Source organism: Balaenoptera musculus, chromosome 8 (assembly GCF_009873245.2).
Source record: "Balaenoptera musculus isolate JJ_BM4_2016_0621 chromosome 8, mBalMus1.pri.v3, whole genome shotgun sequence".
Lineage (NCBI taxonomy): Eukaryota > Metazoa > Chordata > Mammalia > Artiodactyla > Balaenopteridae > Balaenoptera > Balaenoptera musculus.
The window spans coordinates 70,024,936-70,048,560 of NC_045792.1; the positions used below are offsets into that span (position 1 = coordinate 70,024,936).

General features: G+C 45.2%; 1 protein-coding gene across 10 annotated transcripts in view; it reads right to left on the bottom strand.

Annotated features, from left to right (window-relative positions):
* Window positions 1-23,625, bottom strand: part of PLEKHA7 (pleckstrin homology domain containing A7) — a 213,268-nt gene that overhangs the window by 40,899 nt on the left and 148,744 nt on the right. For all 10 annotated transcript variants that reach the window (XM_036859553.1, XM_036859555.1, XM_036859554.1 and 7 more), the window contains 2 exons: window positions 20,588-20,763; window positions 7,140-7,610 (listed from right to left, as the gene is read on the bottom strand). In XM_036859553.1, the coding sequence (XP_036715448.1) occupies window positions 7,140-7,610; window positions 20,588-20,763 (647 nt within the window). The remainder of the gene's footprint in view (window positions 1-7,139; window positions 7,611-20,587; window positions 20,764-23,625) is intronic.

The window sequence follows — 23,625 nt, forward strand, 5'->3', positions numbered from 1 at the left end:
CAGCAACTGTGTCTTACATTCTGCGGTGTTGTCCGCGGTCTGGGAAAGTGCTGACACATCACCAGCCCTTCAACAAATACTCCGGCACACAAAAGCTGGATAGGACGGTGAAAACTACTACCGACCAGCCATCTTATTTCCTGAAAGAAAAATTCAGCAAGGGCCAACTACAGTTTTATTAAGCTTTAAGAGTCTAACCTGAGAGGCAGCAGGATGTAAAACGGACAGGTTCTGGAGCCAGGCCTGGGCTGCAATCCTGACTCTGCCTTTACCTATCAACTTTACCTAACAAATCTTTATACAGCAGCGCTCACCAGACCTTGTTCTGAGCTCGAAGTGTAGTCCAGCAGCATCAGCACCACCTGGGAGCTTGTCAGAAATGCAGGTTATCAGGCCCCACCTGAAATCAGGAACCCTGAGGGTCGGGCCCAGCCACCGGTGGTTTAACAAGCCCTCCAGGTGGTTGATGTTTGAGGAGTGCTGTTCTAATTGTTTTTAAACTCATTGTATCACTCTCCTTACTGTAAAATGGGGCTACTAAGAACCATTTAATAGATTGTTGTGAGGATTAAAAGTAGCTGTCATTCAAAAAATGGTGGCTTTCTTTTCCCTTTTTATCGTTATCTTTGCAATTACAGGAGGTAATTTTAAGATCTCTTCAGCTTGCCCAGCTTGTCTCCTTGCCACCAGGTGGCAGGGTTTGCTATGGATTTCCCAGAGTCAGAGGGGAATGTGTCTCTGAGGAAGGGGCAGTGCCTGAACCCTCAAACAGCAGTGGTGGCAATGGCAGAAACCAGGCTGGGGGCTTCCCCCGGGGAGTTCATGACTTTACTGACCATTGCTCACTCTGCCTGAAGCAAAATGCAAACGATGCAAAGCACGTCCTAGCCACGCTCGCTCCATACACCCCTTCAGTCTGGCTCTGCAGCCCACTCCCCATGCCTGCCTGTGGTGTTCAGATGGTCAGAGCCCACCGCCGCCAGGGCAGTGCCCCAAAGCCCTCAGCTTATCCTCTAGCCTGTGTGCCCTCTGCTTATGCACTGCCTGCCATCCTCCCAGAGCTGGCCATTTGGGGGTGACCCCAAAGACCCCAGTGCCAATGGTGAGTCCTGGTGCCAGAGGCCAAACCACAGTAACTAACGGATAGTGGAGGGAGGGACACAGGAGGTAGGGTTGTAAGATGAGGTAAAGGTCACCCTGGAGCAGGCAGGAGCGCACAGAGCCGCTCTGTCCTAAGAGCAGATCCATTTGCTGGCCCCCAACCCCAGCTTTATCTAAAAGAAGGGTCGAGGTCTCCTGCCCTCAAATCCCGTTCTGTGCCATGGGGGGGCTCCCTTTCCAAAAGGCACCTATATATTCTGATATAGCCCCTATAAAATGGTCATATCGAAACGTGAAATCAAGTTTTATAACCAATTACTTATGCAGCAGGCAGTCCTCACCTGAGCTTCCACATCGGTTGTGCAGGACTTCCATGTTTTATTCTGCTCCTCGTGGTAATGTTTACATCCCTGACTCTACACCCACCCCTGCCATTTTATTTTACAAGTATGCATTACTTTAAACACCAGGGAAAAAATAGAAGGCTAAAATTTCAAAACAACCTCATAGAATGTGGTAAGATTCTAAGGGTGTATCAGTCTGTCCTTGCAAACCATCATTCTAAAGGAGCTTAATAAAGTAAAATATAATATACATCTCCAAGTACTGAAAGAACAATTAGAAATAATTCCCTGTGTGGTCTAGAGCCGAGAATATGAGATCATATTACAGTTCAAATAACCCTCCTTCCAATGTCTAACGTGCTCCATCTAACGAGATTAGCACAGTCTCAATCATACACAGAGCAGGGATACCCCGCTCCTGTATTATCAACAGGAGGAAGTTCCTTTATTAAGCAGCCAGAACTACTTATTACTTGACTGTAAGAGATTACAAACACATCTTTAAGGAAAAAAAAAAAAGATAACTCTGATATGCAATATGCAGTCCTTCCCAGATAGGAGTGAACGATCAGACATTGAGCACCCTGCTTACACAGAGGCTGACGGCTTTCTTCTCAAAGGGTCGTCTTCAATCCCTCACGTTTACTTTTCAGCCCCCTGAGAACTACTTCTATCACTAGACTGAGATTCCTCTTACTGAGTGCTCAATGACCTCCAAGGCCAACAAACTGTTTTCATTTACAGACCTAATGTCTCCCTGCCCCTTAGATAAGAAGGGCTCGAACTCCCCCCTCACATCCTAGGGACAGTCCGACGCCTTCCCCAACCACCTCTTATCTCCTTGCAGTTGACTTCTCATCCTTTAGCTCCCCCATGTGCCCCCAGCCCCCATTATGTGTAGCAGAATAACGTAGGTCTGTGGGCTGCCAGAGTTATGTAGAGACATTTCACAAGCACAACTTATAACTTACATAACTTACAACTTATACCAGCGGTACGGCTTTGCAAAGTCCTTTCTGCACCCCTGCCATAAAGCGTTTCTCAATGGCCATGCCTTCCTTCTGGTTCCCTTTGGCCTTCCCCTCGCATTACTCTGCCTCCTGACTTAACTTCAAAATTCTAGCTCTATTAAGAAGGTCTACTCATCTAAGCCCATCAAGAAGTTCAGTGGAACCAAAGGCCTCTGCTACTGAGCATGAGACCAGCAGAGACACCCTGACATTCCAGATTCTCCTTCCGTGGTGCCCAGCCTCCTCAGAAGGCACCACATCCAGGGAGCAGTCTCATGCTGCCAACTGGACTCCTTCCAGATGAACCTTCCCTCACCACACTCCTGTTTTCCTCCTCCATCTTCTGCTAGACTTCTTTATGCAGACTCTGCTTTTGCCCACCCCCTTGGACTGGAGACCCTCAGGGTTCTGCCTTTGGCCCTCTGCTATTGTTCTAAGCTAGTTATTCTCAACCCTGATTACATGTTAGAATCACCAGGGGTAGGGGGGTTTTCGAAAACTCCTGATGTCCAGGCTGAAATTCAGATCATCAGAATCAGATTGTCCAGCATGGGACCCAGGCCTCAGTAAATGTCAAACCTCTCTCATATACTGGTATCACCTGGAGAGTTTTTAAAACAGACTGATGCCCTCACCTTGCCCCAGACCAAATAAGGCAAAATCTCTTGAGCAGGGCCTCAAATGACCAAATTGTGCGGCCACGATTAAGAACCACTGCTCTAAGCATTCAACCCTCGGTGATCTTGACTACTGCCAGGGCATCAGTTACCACCTCTAGGGCAATGACTTCCAAATCTCTCCCTAAGCTGAACCCACATTCCCTATAACCTACTGCTTATCTCCACCTGGCCACTCCACAGGTACCACATTCCTCTTCAAGCTCATTTCTTTCTCCCATGCTCACATCTTGTGCACAGCGCCACATCTACCTATTAACCAAGTCAAACTTGAATGTTAACCTCAACTCCATCTATGGCCCTCCTCACCTTCCAGCCCTGGATGAATCAGTTTCCCAAGCCCTATACCTACCCAATCTCAACGTCTGTGTATCCTATCCATCCCCTCCTCACAATCCTCACCATCTTTACCGCTTTTGTTTAGGTCTTCCTCGCCTCCTACCCAAAATATGACCACCTCATACTTGGTCATGTTCTTTCCAGACTCTTCTCCATTTAACCATCTTCTATATGGTCACCAGAGCAAGCAGTTAACCTAAAATAGTAGTTTTCAGAGATGATGTGGGGTGGGGAAACAGGGACACTTTTGGTGGGGTATAAACTCAAACAGCATTGTTGAAGGTCAATTGTGTAATATCAATCAAAATTAAAATCACATATATCCTCCGACCTAGTTATTCCACTTCAAGTAATTTGTTCTTCAAGTATACCTGCACTTGTCTGCAAAGACAACTGGGCACAGATATTCACTGCAGCATAGTTTGTAATAGCAAATGTTTATAACCAACCTAATGATCCATCAATAGGGAAATGGTATAAAGATCACTGTAGATGCATACAATGCAATACTCTGCACCATTTCAAATTAATAATATGTCTATATGTGCTGATATAGATAGCCAAGATATATTAAAATATCTATTGATATATTTATTGATATATTAAGTGGAACAAAGCAAGATGAAGAACATGGATTTTTGTTTTGTTTTGTTTTTAATATAGTGGTTGGTCTTTGGGGAGTAGAGCTAGGTTTCTGAAATAAAATAGGAGGACACTTATTTTTCAGTATTTACCCATTGGTCTTATTTGGATTTTTTACCTTGTAAGTAGATTACTGATTATTTGAGGGTACTGAGCAAAGAGAGATTTACACATCTAGCTCTGAATTTGGTGATGAATTAGTAATGGGTACCGAGAAAACTAAGCAAGCTATAAGCATGAAAATTACCAATACCAGAAAATAAAAAATTGTACCACAAATGAAATTTAATTATTGTATACTACATGGCCCAGCTGTGAATATTTATACTTCACATTATATAATAATGTAAAAACTGACTAGTGATCTAAACAAAAATTATGCTATAACTATATTATGAAGCTGGGATAAGGGTAAGTGTGTCTTTGGAAAGGAAAGGTAGAGGGGGGGAATAAGAGACTTAAATCTTTATCATCTAGAGTAGAATGTCGAGAGCTAACTAAAACTGAAAACTCAAGAAACAGCAGTATAAGTATCTTATTTGGAAATATAGAGATAAATACATAAAACTACTAAAAGAATTGAAAGCGGTTGCCTCAAAGGTGGTGGAATCCGGAATAGGGATGGATGGGGTCATACTACTTAAATTCTTAAAACTATATACAGGTATTACTTTAATAAAAACAAGTTTTTTAAACAAGGGGTAATTAAAACTGCCATTCTCATTTTGGGCGGGGTACATCAGAATAGCCTGGGAAATTTCTTCACCATATTTATGGACCTGCTATGTGAGAACTGAGATGAGGTAAGGAATATCTAGTCTGAAAAATCTCCTGAGGCCTCTTCCCTGCCAACACCCTTCAAACCACCCTCCTAAATATTAGAAACTATCATGCCATGCTCCTGTTTTAAGTCCATCAATGGCTTTCATGGGCCTTCAAGATTAAATCCAGACTCTTCAGTAGGAAATACAGGCTTATCAGGGCCAAACCCATGCCCTTCCTATCTGCTTCTATTTCTGGTTTCTCCTGCTTTTACCTGCCCTAGTCAGCCCCATACTGACTTCAGTTCCTAAGAGCTGTTATCAATACATATAAAAGGAAACAGCTAACTTATCACGAGTAGCTTCTCTCTGACACACTGTCTCCTCTACTGGATCCCCCTTCTGTTGCTAACATCCAAGTTGGGATACCACTTATGCACTGATTGCTCCCAATCAGCATGTCCAACCAAATGTCAAACCTCCACACCACAATCCATATCCAAGTGCCTAACCTAACACCTCCCTCACTGGATAGTTAATAGGTTTCTCAAACTTAAAAGTCCCCAAAATGGAAATCCCGATTTGCCCCCAAAACTTGTTCCTAAGCCTTCCCCATCTCAGCAACCACCTGGTTGTTAAGTCAAAATTTAAGGGATCATCCTTGTTCCTCTTCCCTTTCTCTCATCCTGCACATCCAATTTGTTGACAAGCTTTTCTGTTTCAACCTCCAAAATGTACCTCAAATCTATTTCTTTCTATTTCCACTGGCACCATGCTGGACTACTGCAACAGCCTCTTCCCTAGGCTCTTATCTTCTTTGTGAATCAGATCACATCATTTACTTGTTTAAACCCTTCCAGTGGCTCTCCCTATTGCTTTTTCAAATAAAATCCAAATTCCTTACCTTGGACTATGAGGACCTGCACGATACAACCCCTGCCAGCTTTCCAATCTCATCAGCAGTAAGGTCACTTAGAACTACCTCCTAGGGGGTCTACCTAGTCCAGCACCAAGAATAGCAGCTTCCCTCCTCTGTGTCCTTGGGCAGTAGCTATTTTCAATAAAACACAAAATCTGATCAAACAGAACTGACACCTGGTCTGTCCCAGGAGGAAATGGGAAGGTATCTTAGCTACAACACAAAGGGCCTTCCTTCTCCTAGTCTGACCCACAACAATGTCTACCAACTGCTCAGGGAGTTTCCATTAACTCCCAGTGAGTTCTCCACCATCTAACCTCACAATAGCCCACCTGGACCAGATTAAAGAAGTTACACAACCCACACATGCATACAACACCCACATATTCACAAGAGCCCCACCCACCTAAAAAGAGGCCTAGCCTATTCCCCTTGGAGCACCACCGCCTCCAGACCCCACAGTGGAAAGTGTGGGCCTCACAGCAGGGAGAATGGAGAGCGGCACTTTAAAGCATGTGTATCAGGCCTGTGGCAGACTTGGCCTGAGCTCTGACACATCCACTGTGGCCCCTCCAGCCCTTGGAGGGCTTTCTGAATGCACCACGACTTTGCTATCTCGTCTCCAGTCTGAGGTTTGTTTTAGAAGCCTGAGGATGGCGAGGGGGATTTGCTGTCTTCAAAGTGAAGACAACACACAGTGGCTTCTAAGGACAATGTGGAAGCTGAGTGACCCTGAATTCTTCACATTCATAAATGTGTCCTAATTAATCTAAAATTATAATAAAATACAGATAGTGCTTTGCAAGTAGCAAGAGATGCATTCCCTCTAAATAATTAAAACCATTTCTTGAAGGAATGGGTATAATAAAGCTTAATGTCAACAGTGCCTGAGCACTTCTCTACGTGCCTGGAATTAAAAATGGATCTGTATTTACTCTAGCTGCTACAAATATTTCCCGGATGCAGAGAAGTAGCTAAGTAAGAGGAGAAGATCAGTTACTGTCTACATGCCGACAGTCTCGGGCACGCTCCCTGGGGAATGGGAAACCCCTACCCCCGATATAATCTCTTGTGCACTTGGGAGGCTCATGGACTGAGTCTAAACTCTGCCTTTGCCACTTATCTGTGTGCCCTGGGCAGGTTCCCTCACTTCTCCAAGCCCCAATTTCTTTGTTTATAAATTGAGGCTATCACCCCTCCTTGCAAGGCTGTTGCAGGGATTTATGGAGATAACGGAGGTAGAGAGTTTAAGGCCGGCATGTACCAGCATGTGCTGGGTAAGTGATAGCTACTCTTATGACATTTTTATGCTCATTAGCGGCAGCGATCCTGAGTCCATTACTGACCTCCTGCCGTCTGCCTTCTGGGCCTTTGCCCACTGCTCCACGTGCGCCAGGCTGCTCTTCCTCTGGCTGTGCTTCTCAGGGTTGGTCCTGGAAGGAAAGGCCCGCTGGTACCCGCCAGTCCCGTTCTGCTCTCCTGGGCCAGATGTGACAGGCAGCACACCGTTCCTCTCTGCCCTTTGGGGCTGAGCCTGCTGGCCTCTCGGGCCACTGGGTAAATCCACGAACAAGGCATCCTCTTCGGCTGGCGAGTATGGGGACCTGGCCTTGCTCCTGTCCCGCTTGCCCTCCAGTGGGTCCCTCTGGGACCGGAACCGGTCTTCCTCCTGCTCCCGCCTCTCGAATCCAAAGGAATCCTCGTGGTTGCGATGAGAACAATCCCTTGCATGTCCGGGTCCCATGCGGCCACATTCTCGACAGGACTCTGTGTGGTTGGCCTGGGGGACCGCCTGCCGCTCCACCTTCTCCGTGTCCCTGCAATGACAGCAGCACGTTCAGCCCAATCCAGACTGGAACCCCCGGCCAAGACTCCCCAAAGGGTACACTTTACACTCCAATTACCTCCAGGCCTTTGCATGGGCTCTTCCCTCTGCCTGGAGCTCCTTTCATACCCTATCCCCTTACTCTGCTGGCCTAACTTCTACTCCTCTGGGATCTGGCTTAAATGTCACCTCCTCCAGGAAGCCACCATACACACACACACCCCCAGTCTAGATCCGGATCTCAGCTGACCCCACTATCACACTAATCACACTGGACCATAACTGCATGTTTACTCATCTAGCGCCCAAGTAGACTATGAGTTCCTTCAGGCCAGAGGCCCAGCTGGCCATTCATCGTATGCCCAGAACTTCCATGAAATAACGGTACAGAATAGGAGCTCTATAAATACCGATGAACAAATAAATGGTACATGTGATATTCTCATGCCTTTCCCTTTTGCTGTTTGTCCACCTGTCTGTCTGGGGCAGGTCAGCTTGGATAGAAGGCTCCTGAGCCCAGGGTCTCTCCCACTGGCATCCAGCACAGCCCAAAGTACAATTAGCAGCATAATTAACATTCTTCCAAGATGGTGAGTAGAGAATTGGCGCAGCAATCTCTTTATATGACTACTTATCTATCTTGTCAGGGAACTGCTCAAACAGGAACGCAAGAACACTGACCTGACAACAATTCTCTGAAGTATTATTAGTCAGATTTCAGAGATAAGGAAACTGAGGCACAGAGAAGATAAATGATTTGCCCAAGACCATACTGCTGGGAAAGAGAGACACCAGGGCTTAATCCCAGGCAGACTGCAGAGCCCATGTGCTGTAGCCACTGCTCTCTACTGCCTCTCCAAATGCATGTCCATGATCTGCACATACGCAGACTTGGAAACTGCAAAGGAGAACGGGGTGGGGGTGACAGGGGAGGATGTGAACCAAGGCTAAAGAGCTTCTGGGGCATAGAGAAGGGCAGGTTTCTTTCATGGCCCATCTCGCACTGGAAGCTGCCTTTCTCCCCACCTCCTTGGGTCCTAGTTATGTCTGCCTCCTCATTACCTGACACCAGAGACACAGCAGCAGCAGCTCCATAAGCTTAGCAGAGTTTAGACTGGGGAGGCAGGGGAACCCACTCCAGCCTAGCTCAGAAGGACCAGAAAAATTACCAGGGAACCTTGAATGGGCAGCTGGGCGACTTGTGCTCCTTGGTAAAAAGGTCCTGGTCTAGACATCCATCACTCCTTGAAATGGCCAAGCCTGAGGGTTCTCCATTTCAACAGGAGAACGAACAATGGAAATGCTGTTGCATTTACATCTCGGTGGCCAGACCTCAGGTGTCCCTGCAACAACCTCAGAACCTCAGCTACCAATAATCAGCACTGATTCAGGGCAGATCAATCCAGTCAGGGAGCTGGTTAAAATGTCAATGTAAAGTGAAAATACAAACCCTAACACAGGTCTGCTTCTTAGTGTGTGCAGGCCGAACTGTTGGCCTTCACTTAGGCATGGAAACTGAGAAAAGCAATCTCACATCTCATGTCCATGTACTCGTGACTTCTCCATGAAAACCCAAAGCTTTGGGGGGGGGGGGGGGGAAGCTTGTTTGGACCTCCTTCTATCCATCACTAGGGGACATCTTTCCCCCCATCTCCCACCCCTTCTTCTAACAGTGTTTCAATTTTCATTTGGGGATCACCCTCCCCCACGCTCAGTCCTTGTGGTTTAAAAGGTGCTGCTGACTCTACAAGTCCCTGTGGAGCTGAGGCTCCAAAGTCTCAGTGACTGGCTCAGAGGCTGACACATCAGCCAATCCAGGCCAATCAGAGTTAGCTCTAGGACTCTGGTTGGAGCTGGTCTTGAGTTGCTACAACTACATGGGAAGCAGCTACTTGAGAGTGAAACCAACACCAAGAAAAGCAGACGGAGAGAAACAGAATCTTAAAGACTTGGCCTGAACTCCTAGATTTAGCCATACCTAAACCAGATATATCTTTGGACTTTTTGGTTGTGCATCAATATATTCTGTTTCTCCTTAAGCTAGTCTGAGTTTGGTCTCTATTACTTATAGCAGAAGGAGTCCTGTTACATCATTTTATAATGACATATTTAGATGGTGATCTCCAAGGCCCCTTCCATTCCTGAAGTCCAGTGAGTCTATAAGCTCAAGTAGTAGGAACATACGGGAAATATTCAGGGGCCTGCACTTTAAGAAAAAGCAATTCTTGCTGTAAGTTTTTAAAGGGACAACTCTGTTCCACAATGTACACATTACAGGTTTTAACCTTTGTCTTTCTTTTCTTCCTTTAATCCTCCCATCACCACATCAGTGTAACCCCAGCCTTCAAGTCATCTAAGTTGGCCTTTATCTTCTCTACTGTTTCTCAAATTCAGGAAACCACCCCTTAGTGGTGCGCTTAGGCTGCTGTCTAGAAGATTAAAGCTCTGGCTGCCCTCTGGGTCACACCCCAGCCAAGATACTGAAGCTTTATAACCTGGTTACTCTGATTGTGAGACCGAAGTAACTGTACCTCCTTGTTATCCCCACCACAAAGACAAACAGCCCCTTGTTGTAAAAGCCATGTAGTAAAACAAATATGCACCTAAATGGATGACATCAGAATTGAAGGGAAAAGAGGGTTTCTTCAATCGACAGATGAATGGATAAAGAAGATGTGGTACATATATACCATGAAATGTTACTCAGCCATTAAAAAGAATGAAATAATGCCATTTGCAGCAACATGGATGGACCTGGAGATTATCATACTAAGTGAAGTAATTCAGAAAGAGAAAGACAAATACCATATAATATCACTGATATGTAGAATCTAAAATATGACACAAATCAACTTATCTATGAAACAGACCCACAGATATAGAGAACAGACTTATGGTTGCAGGGGGTGGGGAGGTGTGGGGATGGATTGGGAGGCTGGGATTAGCAGATGCAAACTATTATATATAGAATGGATAAACAACAAGGTCCTCCTGTATAGCACAGGGAACTATATTCAATATCCTGTGATAAACCAGAATGGAAAAGAATATGAAAATGAATGTATATATAACTGAGTCACTTTGCTGTACAGCAGAAATTAACACAACATTGTAAACCAACTATACTTCAATAAAATAAGTTTTAAAATAAAATAAAAGAGGATTTCTTCAACTTCAGAACCCGGGGGTTGTGGGTACAATGTCTTAGCCGAACCAACTGTAACGGGGATTTTTCTTTCTTTACCAATCAACTTCCATGTATTTATTGAAAACCTATACATCCCCACTGGTACAGGCACTAGGGGATATAAGAAAGTAGTAGAGAAAATAGCCTCTGCTGTCAAACCCAGACAACCCTAAAGCCTGATTTAATCATGGTGACCACATTTAATACTGTTCTCATAAGCTGACCCCAAATCATGGAGTTTGCCAGTCTTTTCTAACCTTGGAATTAACTTATAACTACAAATATTAGTCCCTACTGTGCGTGTACATATGAGTGTACACACTCCAATACATGCCAACACGTCCTGAATATAAAGTTGATTGAGAAAGATAAACCCTTTTCTCAGATTGACACCAGCATTTACTGCAAAACAAACCTTTAGAGGATGGCTAAAAGAATGGTAGTCTGCTTGCTACCTGGCAGCTTTTCTAGGCCCTAATACTCGGGGTTATGAACAGCTTCTATTTCCACAGCTGCTGGGACTCACCTCAGATAAGACGCCTTTGTGTCCAAAACGTTCAGGCTCTGGCTGCAGGTAAGAAAGGTGAAGGGAATGTTCCCGACTCCCCCACCTTACCTGACAAACATTTAACTTAGTAAGTTACAGGATTTAAGGCAAAAGTGTTTTTTGGTCTTCTCCCTGTCTCCTTGCATTCCCACCAATGTAACACATGACTTCTCAAATCAGGAGATCTGTCACAAGAGATCTGCAATGCTCAATTTAGCACAGTGGTGGGAAAGAATGAAGTATCCCTTGGCTTTCAGTGACGGTGTCATTCAGAGAAGTTGGCCATGCAGGGCACAGATGTTCAGCTAAGATGACACAAGCCTTTCTTGTGCAGGTCATTACTATCATTGTGAGCACCTGGAATCAGTGACTATTCAAAAACACAGGGAATTCCTGACATTTGGTGACCATTTTGGCCACATGTGTCACTTCTCAAGCTTGAAAAAGCCAGAGGGCATAGGATTAGAGCCAGTCAGACCTGGATGCAAGAGCTGGCTCCAGCCCATAGAAGCTGGGTGACCTTGGGCAAGTCCCTGACCTCTCTGGTCTGAGGTTCCTCATCTGCAAAATGGGGACAAACTCCGCCTCCTTGGGTCATTTTGAGGGTTAAAGGAGACAATGCACAGAAAGAGGACAGTACCGGGGCTGGCACATAGCGTGTCCTCAAATGCAAATGTACTGGCTTCCAATATCTATTCCCTCCTTCTTCCTTGCCCCAGTTTTTTCAAAGTGGCAATGTACCCAACAAAAAACTTACATTTCCTAACCTCCCTTGGAGCTGACGGTGTAACATAAATCTGGCCAATAAGATGTGCACAGAAATTGCTGTATGGGTCTTCCAGGAAAGCCTTTAAAAGAAGGAAAGCTTAGCTCTCTTAGCTAACCCTTCCCCTCTTCCTGCCTGGAATTTAGACTCTATGCTGGATTGCAAGATGACAAAAATGAGGATGAAAGCCACCTGCCAAAATGTGGGTAGAAAGTGAGAAAGAGCCTGGGTCCCTGATAGCATCATGGAGCTACTATATGAGCCCAAATTAACCGACTCTGGATCCCTGCTAGTGAGAAAACTAAAACCCAATTTGATTATGCCACCCTAAGTTGGGTTGTTCTATTACTGGCAACCAAACGCAATCCCTAACTGAAACAAGGGGCTGAGCCCATCATTAGCAGGGACTGGGCCCCCCCCCCCCATTTTCAGCACATCACAGCAATGCTTTATGTCTGCTTAGAGAAAATCCTTGTTTTCCCCTGTAAGTGGGAAGAGCACCTATTTCAGACTGACGATACTTCTATCTTATTCCTGTCCCTCACATGAACTTGGAAGTAAAACAGATCATACCAAGCAGTTGTACGCTATTATTTTATTCTGCCTCCAAACCCTTTATCTCACCAGGAAATAAGGAAGAACATTTACTTCTATCTTGATGTTAAACACACACACACCTGAAATCTCAAAGACTTGGGTGAGAAAAGGAACGACAGCTTATAGGAGCTCGGCTGGACCTTGGTCCTGTTGGCAGACACAGCCTTCCTGTCGCAATCCCAGTGGAGGATCCCTCCCTACTCACCATACCTAAATGACCAAACTAATAGCCCAAGAACAAGGGTCAGGTCACTGATATCCTTAGAGAGTTTGGTCTGCGCCAGGTCAAGGGCAGAAGTTCCTGAGCACTGACCCCAAGGCTCAGGAGGACAGTGGGCTCAAAATCTAGAACCCACCCTGAGCACAGTCCATAGACTTGTATAAAAGGCTGAAGAGAATGGGCCCAAAGTCTCTAGGGAGCATGAAGGCAGGCTTGCTCAGCTGAATTAGTTCCTAGATTTGAGGAAGGAAATGGCTGGAGAGAAATGGAGACAGGAATTGGTTTCTACTTTTCCCCAGAGTTAAATAGGGCAGTTCCCCTGGGATGGGGGAAGATAACTTGCTGCCTTTCACGCTCTGCTCTAAATAAACAACAAGAGGGCCTGTCCTCCCCCAGAGAAGAGTGAGACTGAAGGATAAATGAAGCACCAGACTCCTACCTGAGGCCATCACGTGCCTCAGCAGAGCGGCTATTGGCAAAGTCCCCTGTGAAGTTTTAAGGACCTGACAAACCAGACGAAGAAGAAAGGAAAGATATATAATGGCTGCCAGGTCTCCTCACTTTGTTCATTTCCTGCCCGGAGAATCCTTCCCTCTTCCTTCTAGCTGGGTAAGTAACGCTCAACTGTCACAGCCCAACCTGAGCCAGTCTGGAGTTCTGGCACACACCAAGCTCACTCACTTTCCATCTCTCTACGGCAGTTACAGTCTGGGTCATTCATTTTTTGTGGCCAATGCTTGGTTATTATATGCTGCGTCCTACTGTGTGCCAGGAACCTGACATAGTCCATCTCTAATCCCTACAACAATCTTGCAAGGTCAGTACTGTCAAGCCCAGAGAGGCTGAGGGCACTCACATGAGCACCAGATTACTTACAATAAATTGTCTCTACTGAAAGACAGGGACTATGGTGAGCACCTACTAACTGCAAAAGTAAGTTACGCTAAGCACTTTAAATATATTGTCTCTTCTTATCATTGCACAAAGCTAGAGATATTATTGTTTCATTATAGGTAATGAACGTGAAACTCAGAGAGGTTAAGCAACTTGCTCTGGATCATGCAACCAGTGACATAAGCAGGATTCAAATTCCATCTGATCCAACTCCAAAGCCCTGCACCTGGGCTGAAAACATGTCTATACATTACTTCTGCCAAGGGTCCAAGGGGCTTGTCCAACCTCAGGTGTTGTCCTGCCACACTTTAACCAAAGTGATCAGAGTTTGTAAGGCCAAAGATTCCATGCTCTCTAGAGAGTGCAGATAGCCAGAAACGTGTGGGCCACTTCTGAGCAGGCTGATTCCCCACAATCAATCCCACAGCAGTGCTCAGACTGCTCTCAGACACCCTAAGTCCTTATGTGAACATCCTACAGGTAGAAGTTTGGTTCATCCATCCAACCATCCACACCCCCATCCATTAACTGAATGCTTACTACGTGCCAGGACTATTCTCATTTTCATGGAGCGTACAGTCTAGCAGGGTGACAGTGAGAAAGCAGGCCAACATAACTTTAACATGAAAGTTCTGTGCATAAGGAACGAAAGAGTGCTATAAGCAGAGGCATCTGACACACTGAGGGTCAAAGAAGGAAGAAATATGCATAGGCTAGGACCTGAAGGCTGTGCTGAATTGTCCTAATAAGGGTGAGGGCCAGGGGAGCAGATGAGCAAGGCCCAGAGGGATCCTGGGCCTCACGATATGGACCTCCATCTACCTGCCAGAGCTCATCACAGTCTCTTCTCCCCCTAGCTCGCTTTGATTCGGCCATAACTCCCTAGCTTTCTGTTCCTTGAATAAACCGAGCTCATTCCTGCCTCAGGACATTTGTAAGCGCCGTACCTTCTGCCCAGAACACTCTTCTTCGAAGTTTTACATATGCAACTTTCTTGCATCAATCAGGCCTCACCTCCACACCTTCCCCATATGGAGGCCTCCCCTGACCACCCAAACAAAAGTGGCTACTCCCTGCCCCTTAGTCCCTCCCCATCTCATCATTCCATTTTACTGCCTTCATGCATAGATCATGATAGAAAATCATCTTGTTGATTTGTTTGCCTGTATACGGTCTCTCTCCCCCTCACCCACCCAAGAATGCATGGGACTTTGCCTCTCTATTGAAGACTGCTGTATTTCTCAGTATGCTTAACAGTGTCTGACACACAATATGCCCTCAATAAATAACTGTAGAATAAAAGACTAAGTGGACAAAAGTACAGACAAATGCACCCAATTCAATAATTTGAGTATGGTTGGGGCCGAGAGGATAAGGAATAGCATAATGTGAGCCAAAGGCACCTGCAGGGACCAGACTCAGGCAGGGGTCAAAAACCCTACTAAGGAGATTGGATTTTATGCCAAAGGTGACTAGGCTATAAGTTCCTTCAGTCCCAAGACAGGACTATAGTTACACCACAGACCAGAGAGGTTTGGAAACCGATAAAAAGAGATAAGTTGTCTTCCGATAGGCCCTCCTATCTGAACTGCTTGTCAGTTTTGTGAACTGTAACACCAAGCTGACCTCCTTGCTCAGTGCTTTAGCTTACTGGAAAGAACAAGACATCCTTAGACAAGAGAAGAACAACCAGTTCAACAGGGGGGAACTCAGAAGACAAATTTCAAGGAGGCTGTGGAGAGTCAAAAACCAGAATCCAAAGTCTGGTAAGTGGAGGAACATGGAAATAGGGGAGAAGAAATTATGGACAGAAGGAGGTAGAGGGCAGGCTCTGGCAGCAGTGCTTGGTGCTCCTTACAGCGTAGGGCTGGGGTCTCAAGAATACTTGTCTATCAAGAGACCCTGAAGCCTGTGTAGGAAACAAGAGGACAAAGGGAGGAGGTGCAGCAAGGGTGCTCAGCTCCCTCTGTGGTTAGAGGATGTAGGAAGAGGCTGGAGGAGGAGAGCGGCGAGGGGCAGGCTGAGGGGCAGTGCTGCAGGGAGCCTGGGTTGCTGAGCCACAACTCACAGTGCTAGGGGATGGGCACATCCTGGCAAGGGAGAGAGTATGATTTGCTCACAAGAGATTCATCATCAATGTAATCCAGAGGATTAACGATGAAACTGGAAGGGTGCAAAGGAAAAAGACCCAATGACATTGTTAAACCAAACCCTATGGAAGCTAGCACATCTGAGATGGAGTATCAACTATGTCTTAGGCAACGTGCGAAGTAAGCACTTTATACACTCATTTAATCTTTGCAAAAACCCGATAACTTCGAAAAACTGAGGTTTAAAAAGCATACCTAAATTGCACAAGTGACACAGCCAGAAAGTAGTAAAGCTGGGATTTAAACCCCGGTCTATCCAACTTCAGAGACTAAACTCTGGGAGGGGTTAGTACTTAAGGCAAAAGAAATTGATACAGTAGGAAGTGGCCTGGATATTGGTTGCTTGCATCTCGTTTACCACATCCCATCAAGTCATCTCTCCTTCCTCTGCCCATAACCCTAGCATTACTTGGGAATCCACCCCTACCTGGCTCTCAGTCCCCATGGTCTAGTTCTCAGAAGTGAAGCATGTATCCCAGGTCTGTGCCAATCAGTACGTGCATTCCCTAGCCACAGTATGTGATTTTGGGAATCAATGTGACCTAAGCCTGTCTAATCAGAATAAGATCTCAGAGCTTCTGGATAAGACTCTGGCTCTTTCCTGCTGAACTTAACTTGGACAACGCAAGTCTGGGGCTACTGTAGCTATCTAGCCACCAGGTCCTAGATATGCCAGGGACCTCCACATGGAGTTTAAGAATGAATCCAGCCCAGGCAGGCAGAGCCTGAGAGAATGACTTGTAATGATACTGTCTGAGCCTTGAACCCAACTGTTTCTAAAGCTAGAAGCTATCCTGAACTTTTCATTGACATGAATCAATAAATTCCTCCCCCTTTAAGGTAAGTTTGCATTTTCTTTTACCTGCAATCAGAAGTCCTAATGTACCACATTCATAAAGAAAACATTTGCCTGTATGAATAAGGATAGAAGCTTTTGGGTGAGAAACAAGGAGGGAGAGAACAAAAAGCTATGGTTGGGGCCACCCACGTAACAGAGATGGAGGTTTTGCAGAGCATATCACCAAAGTGGAGGAGAGGCAAGATGTAGTCCCGCATGATGAATACTTCTAACTAACCAAATGTCTGAACATCTTATTCTGGTAAAATAGAACATTTAATAAGTCTGAATTTCCTTGGCTGACAATTTCATCTCTCAGAAAATTAAGAGGAAATGCTATTCTGCTTTTCGTCTGCGTCAGAAGGTATGACAAGTTGTTTTTTTTTTTAAACGGGGAAGAAACCTTGGGCAAAGATGATAATGGGATTTTAAGAGTTTACTAAGAGCATAGTAAGAACACATTTTAAAAGTTCAGAGAAAAGCTAGGGACAATACAAATGGCCTGAGATCCGGAAGGCAGCCCAGTGGAGAAGGGACGGAGCCCCTCTAAAACCAAAATCTGATAGTTAATTACAAAATCTTCAGGTAGGAAAAAGTAAAAAAACAACAAAAAAAATTCCTAATCTCAGCTAGCAAATTCATCCTGAACGGTTGAAGGCAGACATCACTTATCAATCACAGCACTTTTTCCTATTAAGCCTGATCTCATTCTCAAGTCATCTTTGACCCAGTGCCCTAGTCAGGCAAAAAGAACTGAGCAAAGCCGGGACACAAGAATGAACCCATTTAACATTGCTGGTAGAAAGAAACCAGTGTAAAAACACAGGGAGCTCTCAGAGCTCACGTTATAAAAGGACACAAGAAATGCATCAAGCAGAGATAAAATACAAATCCAGTGGAATGGGCCTACATGAATGACTACAAAAACGGTAAAGTCTAGAAGGGACTGAGGTTTGTTTATTTAAAGCAAAGTAAAATAAAACAAAATTTTCTATTTTCTATGAATTAAAATAAAGAAGGGGAGAACTTTAAAAAAAATATGAGACATAGGTATCTCTGCTTGGGAAGATGACCACAGCACAAATAAAGTTGAATTCTTCAACTTCTGGATTTAGTTCCTTATCTTCATCAAGATGAATGAACTTCATCATGAATAAGAGAACAACCTTGGTTAAGAGAGACTGAAAGACCAAGGTGGGGAGGAAGACGGAAAAGGCCCAGCTGTTAGCACGCCAGGGCCCTAAGGGAACTCGGAGATGGGCTCAAGAAACCTCTCAGGTGATCTCTGAGGAATCCAAGAGAACAGGGAAAATGCCAGAATATTACAGACTGAATAACAAGACTGGAGAGCCTATAACCAACCTCTGCAATAGGCTAAGCTGCATTCCTAACTGGGCAGATATCAGCACATGTAGGAAAGGAAGCACTGAGGAAAAGCAAGCAACTCGGTAGAAAAATGGGCAGAGAACAGGTACCAGCAATTCAGTGCAGAGGAAATACAAGTGGTCAATAAATATAAAAGGTCCCTACCATCATGAAAATACACATTAAAATAACCAGATACCATTTATCTACACACAGCTCAGCAAAAATGAAAAAGATTGATAATATCAACTGTTGGCAAAGATGTGGGGAAATGAGCGCTCTCACTAGTGGAATATACAGCTTTCTTTAAAGGGCAGTTTGGTGGTATTGATTAAAATTAAAAATGCATTGTATATTGACCCGGCAATCTGAAAGCCTCACACATGCAGAGGCTTGTAGAAAGTTTTTCATTACACAACTACCTACAACAGTAAAAGAGGACAAAAAATAAACTATCCAAGATATGGCACATGCTTAAATACATTATGGTACCTCTACCTTATGAAGTACCATACAACAGTCAAAAATAAAGGTAGCCCATATACACTGATACAGAATGATTTTCAAGATCAATATCATTCATGCTATAAAAAAAGCACAAAAAACCCCTCTACATTTATATAAGCGCATATACGCACATATATGAATAGAAAATAGTTTAAAAGGATCCCTGTTAACTTGGTAACAGAGGTAACCCTGGGAAGGTGACCAAGGATATTTCTCTTTACTTTTTGCATTTTTTAAAAATTTTTCTTGCCTTTATTGTGCTGATTTTTTTTTTCTTTTGGCTGCGCCACGTGGCATGTGGGATCTTAGTTCCCCGACCAGGGATCAAACCTGCGCCCCCTGCATTGGCAGTGTGGAGTCTTAACCACTGGACCGCCAGGGAATGTCTTCATTGATTGTACACATGTATGTATGTGTGTATAAATAAATAAATAAATAAATAAATTTTTTAAAAAAAAAGAATGAACAACAAAAACTAGGAAACAGTGAGCATGTAAACTAGGAGTAAGTTGTGTCAAACCTGCCCAGTTTCCTTCTCCTAGGATGAAGGTGGAAATGCCAATGTCACTCTGAACAGAGTACCTGCAGGTTAATGGCACAGACTTTCATATCATCATTATGGACACAACAGAAAAATTCAGGCTGGATGACAATGCTAAGAAGCAGAGGCAAACCTGACTGAATACCTGTAGTTAAGAGTTACTGATTCAGAGCCCACGGGGAAACTTCCAGGACAGTCTTTGGTCCTGTTCTGTTCAACATATTCACTCATTCTTCCAATCTCTCACTTACTCACTCAACAGACACTTGAGAGCTTATTATATGTCAGGCGTGCAGAATATACAAAGATGATTCCCACCTGAAGCCTAGGATACTGAAAAATAGACAGAAAAAAAAAACCCCCAGCATGACAAATGCTTGACTGAGTTGCTAGGAAGCTCCAAGGGTAGAGCCTGACCCCAACCTGGCCTCTTGAGGGAGGTCACTATCTATATCAAAGGTCTGATAGTCTCAGGAAAGATATCATGAAGCTAGGAAGTACCACTAACACCAAAAATCACATACACATGAGCTGGAAAAGGTGGACAATATAAAAACATCCATGTGAAACCCATTTGCAGTTACTGAAGAATCCTGTCTTTAGGTTGCTGGAGGACACTACTCTTGTTTTGAGGCCTCACTAACAGACCTTTGTCAGAGGCCTCTAAGCAGGGCACGGTGTCCAGAGAGTGAAGAATGGGGCTCATGTCAGATGAGGACTGGCTAAAGGCACCCTGACTTTCCAGGGCTACCCCACCTTCTCCAAGCCCATGACTCCACTCATGTTTCTCCTCTGCTTTCTCACAGGGAATCACCCACAGTCAACAGACTCAGGAACTTCAAGATCCCTGATGGTACCCTGGTTGGCCCACTCGAGGGAAGAGGCAGCTGGAAGACAGCTCCCAAGTCAGCTCCCAACAACAAGGTGGGCCGTCGGTGGCATGTTTCCAGTTTGCAAGATCTTTCTTGTCTGTCCGCTCCCTCCTCCCCAGTCTTAGCCCCAAGGTTTTCCCTTCCACCACACACAAGAGGAGAAAGACTGAGAAACGTACAACCAGGTACCAAGGCTGTGTATCCCAGGCAGTCATTTCACCCTCCCAGCCCTTCCTGTTTCTCTGTTTAATGAGGACAGTGGACTAGATAATTCCTAGGGGACCTTCCAGCTCTGCCTGCAGCATGTGTAGGCTCTGTAAACAGTCTCCTCCTGGAAGAAGTCACCATTTAAAAGGACTTCAAAGAGAGGGCAATGCTTAATACGAGTGAGCGAACGGTGGAATTCTGGGCATCCAAGAGTTCTTACTTGGGTTCCCCCACCTGTGTAGGGAGCGCTCTGGCAGGGACCCTCCATGGGGACTGACCTCTTCAGTGACGATCGAGATAGCACCTGTGCAGCCTGGTTCATGGCCCTGACCCAAGCGTTCATGTCCTCCTGGGTGTCGGCACTGAAGTAGTAGGTCCTCATGCCCGACTGCTCGGCCTGAGAGCCCCGGGTGGAGCTATTATAGATGAGTGCTCGCATCCCCATGTGCACGGCCTGGAAGGAGAAGACGGAAACCCACGTCAGAGAGGTTAGTGCGCATCTCACTTCCAGGAGCAAAAACCAGAGACGCCCCAGCCAGATTCTCCCTTCTTCCAGACTAAAAGCCCACGCACCACCCAGCTTATTTCCACACCTGGAAAAAACGTCACGGGCTGGATTCCCTTTTCTTGGTGAAGCCAGGCCTAGGAACAGCTGTGTCTGTTCCCCACAGAAAAAGCCCCGCAGCTGTACCTGTTTCCTACTTATCTTACTCCCACTTAGGGAGGGGCACACAGTCAATTCAAGGTTTATTTGAGAAAGAGATTTTTTTTAAAAAACCCTCATTCCATAGAAGCAGAGGCTCGGGAATCCCTGTTTTGGTTCTTCTGAAGCACCTGCTGACTGGAACTGATTCAAAAATCAGCTGCTCAACAGCAGGCAGCTCGGTGCAGATATTCACTCTGCTTCCTGCTTGGGCATGAAACATGATGTACGCCCACCAAGGAAGCTGCTCTTTTGTCTCGCCAAAGAGGCAATACAAAGTTCAGCTGAGCAGTCTAACACTTGACTGAAGACCCTGGCACACCTACTATACGTCAGGAAGCTTCAAGGTGCTTTCACATGTTCCACAGGTACTGGGAAAAGCAACCGCAATGGACTGCGAACAAGAGGTTTTCCCCCTTGCGCTCTGATAAGCAAGGTCCTTTAAATTTGCAAGGAAAAAGCTCACCAAATCCACATAGGAAAATGATGTGGAAATAGGAAGATTTACAGAGTGCCTACTATGTGTCTCCTAGGTACTTCCATGACTTTAATTTCATTTTAATCCCAACAGCCTTATAAGGAAGGAACAGAATCTCTTTTACAGATGTGGTAAGTGAAGCTCTGAGAAGTTAAGTAACTTTCCTAGATTTCCACGCTTGGTCACAGATTCTTCACAGCACCTATTACCTGGCATTCTTTATTTTACATGCTTGTTTATCATCTTTCTCTTCCCTGCAGAATCTAAACTCGATGAGAGCAGGGACTCTGTCTATTTTGTTCACTACTATATCCCCAGGAACAGTGCCTGGTGCATAGTAGGTGCCCAGTAAATATTTTTTGAATGAATGAAAAGTTGGAGGCATGATTCACACCTAGGAATATCTGACTCTGAGTCCAAGCTTCTCTGTACAGTGCTCTCAGGCTCTATCCAGAAATGAGTCTGATACAGATCACTAGTCTGATAATCTGGATCCAGAATGACAGACAGATGCCATGCAAGGACCAGTCAGAGAAAGCAAAATGAGAGAACTAAACAGAATCTGGAAAATGACATGTTTCTAAAATCACCAATGGTCATGGATAAAACCTCTCAGATGAACTGTCAGCATTCGCTTCTCCACTCACATGCCTAACATCCAGGTCCAAAAACGTTATTAAATACGGGCCTGCTTGTGACATTCACATATCTGAATCCATCCAGCCCAGTGCCAAGGGAGTCCAGGCAAACTCGGCCTTCAGCTAAGGGTTCCACAGCGGCTTCTGGGGCAGGCATTTACTTGAGTAAGCTAAGGTGATTCACTGAACAATCACTGACTTACAGAGGACTAAACATGAAACAGAAGTAAGCCTAAACCGACCTTAACTTGGGAAGTATAAGGAGTGTCATTCACCACAACTCCTACTACAAATGACTGCTCCATGGTATCTGTTTGCAGAATGGCACTAGCCCCATCTACCCTGGCAGAACTAGCTGATGGCTAGTTTTCCTGGAGAAAGCTCTGAATGGGTAATCAATCATCTATAGTGCAGTGATACCAGGCCCGTGGATGTTCAGAAGAAAAGTACCTAACCCATCCGGAGGACTTAAGGAACGCTTCCTAGAGGAGGTGGCCCCTGAGCAGACACCTGAAGGACAAGTAAGTAAGAGTTGGGGAACTCTTCAGGGCATTCCAGGCTGTGACTAAAGCTCAAGGGGGGTGGGGGTTGAGAGCCCTGCTTGGCTCATCCTGCAGACCTAGCGGAGCCTCAGGGCACATCTAGCACCCTGGCTCCCTGACAATGCCTAGGAGCTGCCTGGCTGCGGGTACAGTTAGAGAAGACAGACAAGAGAGGACCACATAACCCTCTAGGCTCTGCCTATGCACCACTACAGATACTCTGAACAATCTCAGGCAAGGTGCCCTAGCAACAGTCAGAGAATTTCAGCTCTGCAAACTGAGAAGAACTGACATCGGAGGCAAGCATAAGGCCCAGCACACAAAATACTGCACACTCCTCAGTATGCCCAAGAACATGGATCCTGAACTGTCCCAGGGCCCATCCTCAGGTTCCTAAAAGAATGACACTGCAACCCAAAGGGAAGGGAACTCTTTCACACTCAGGAAACCACAGCCCTGTCTGGAGAACCACCTGAACATCACCCGTTCTGTCTGCAATAGCTTTTCTCCCTTCTCAGACCCTGAAGACCCCAATCATCCCCCCAAACATGCATGCCTTCTGTCTCCCAGAAAAAATATTTAGGGAACACTCTTGGTGAAGCCTATTTAAAAAAAAAAAAAAAAAAAAGAATGTACGACACATAAAAGATGTTTTCCTAGACTGTATTTTCACACCTCCCAACGAACTATTAAGATGAACTATATATAGTTATTATAATCAGTTACTCTGAGGATATCCCAAACGCTGTCCCCCCACCCCCCAAATTCACATGCAACAGTGTTATCCCAATTGTTTGCCCAGTAGCAACACTAAACCCTAGAAAGGAAGGTTTTTCTGAGGAAGGCTTTCAGGCTGCAAAAGACCAGTGTGACACCCATCGAACAAAATGTTTTCAGAGCCAACAATAAGCAACAGAGGCTCTCAACAATTTAACAGAACAGTATTCCTAAAATG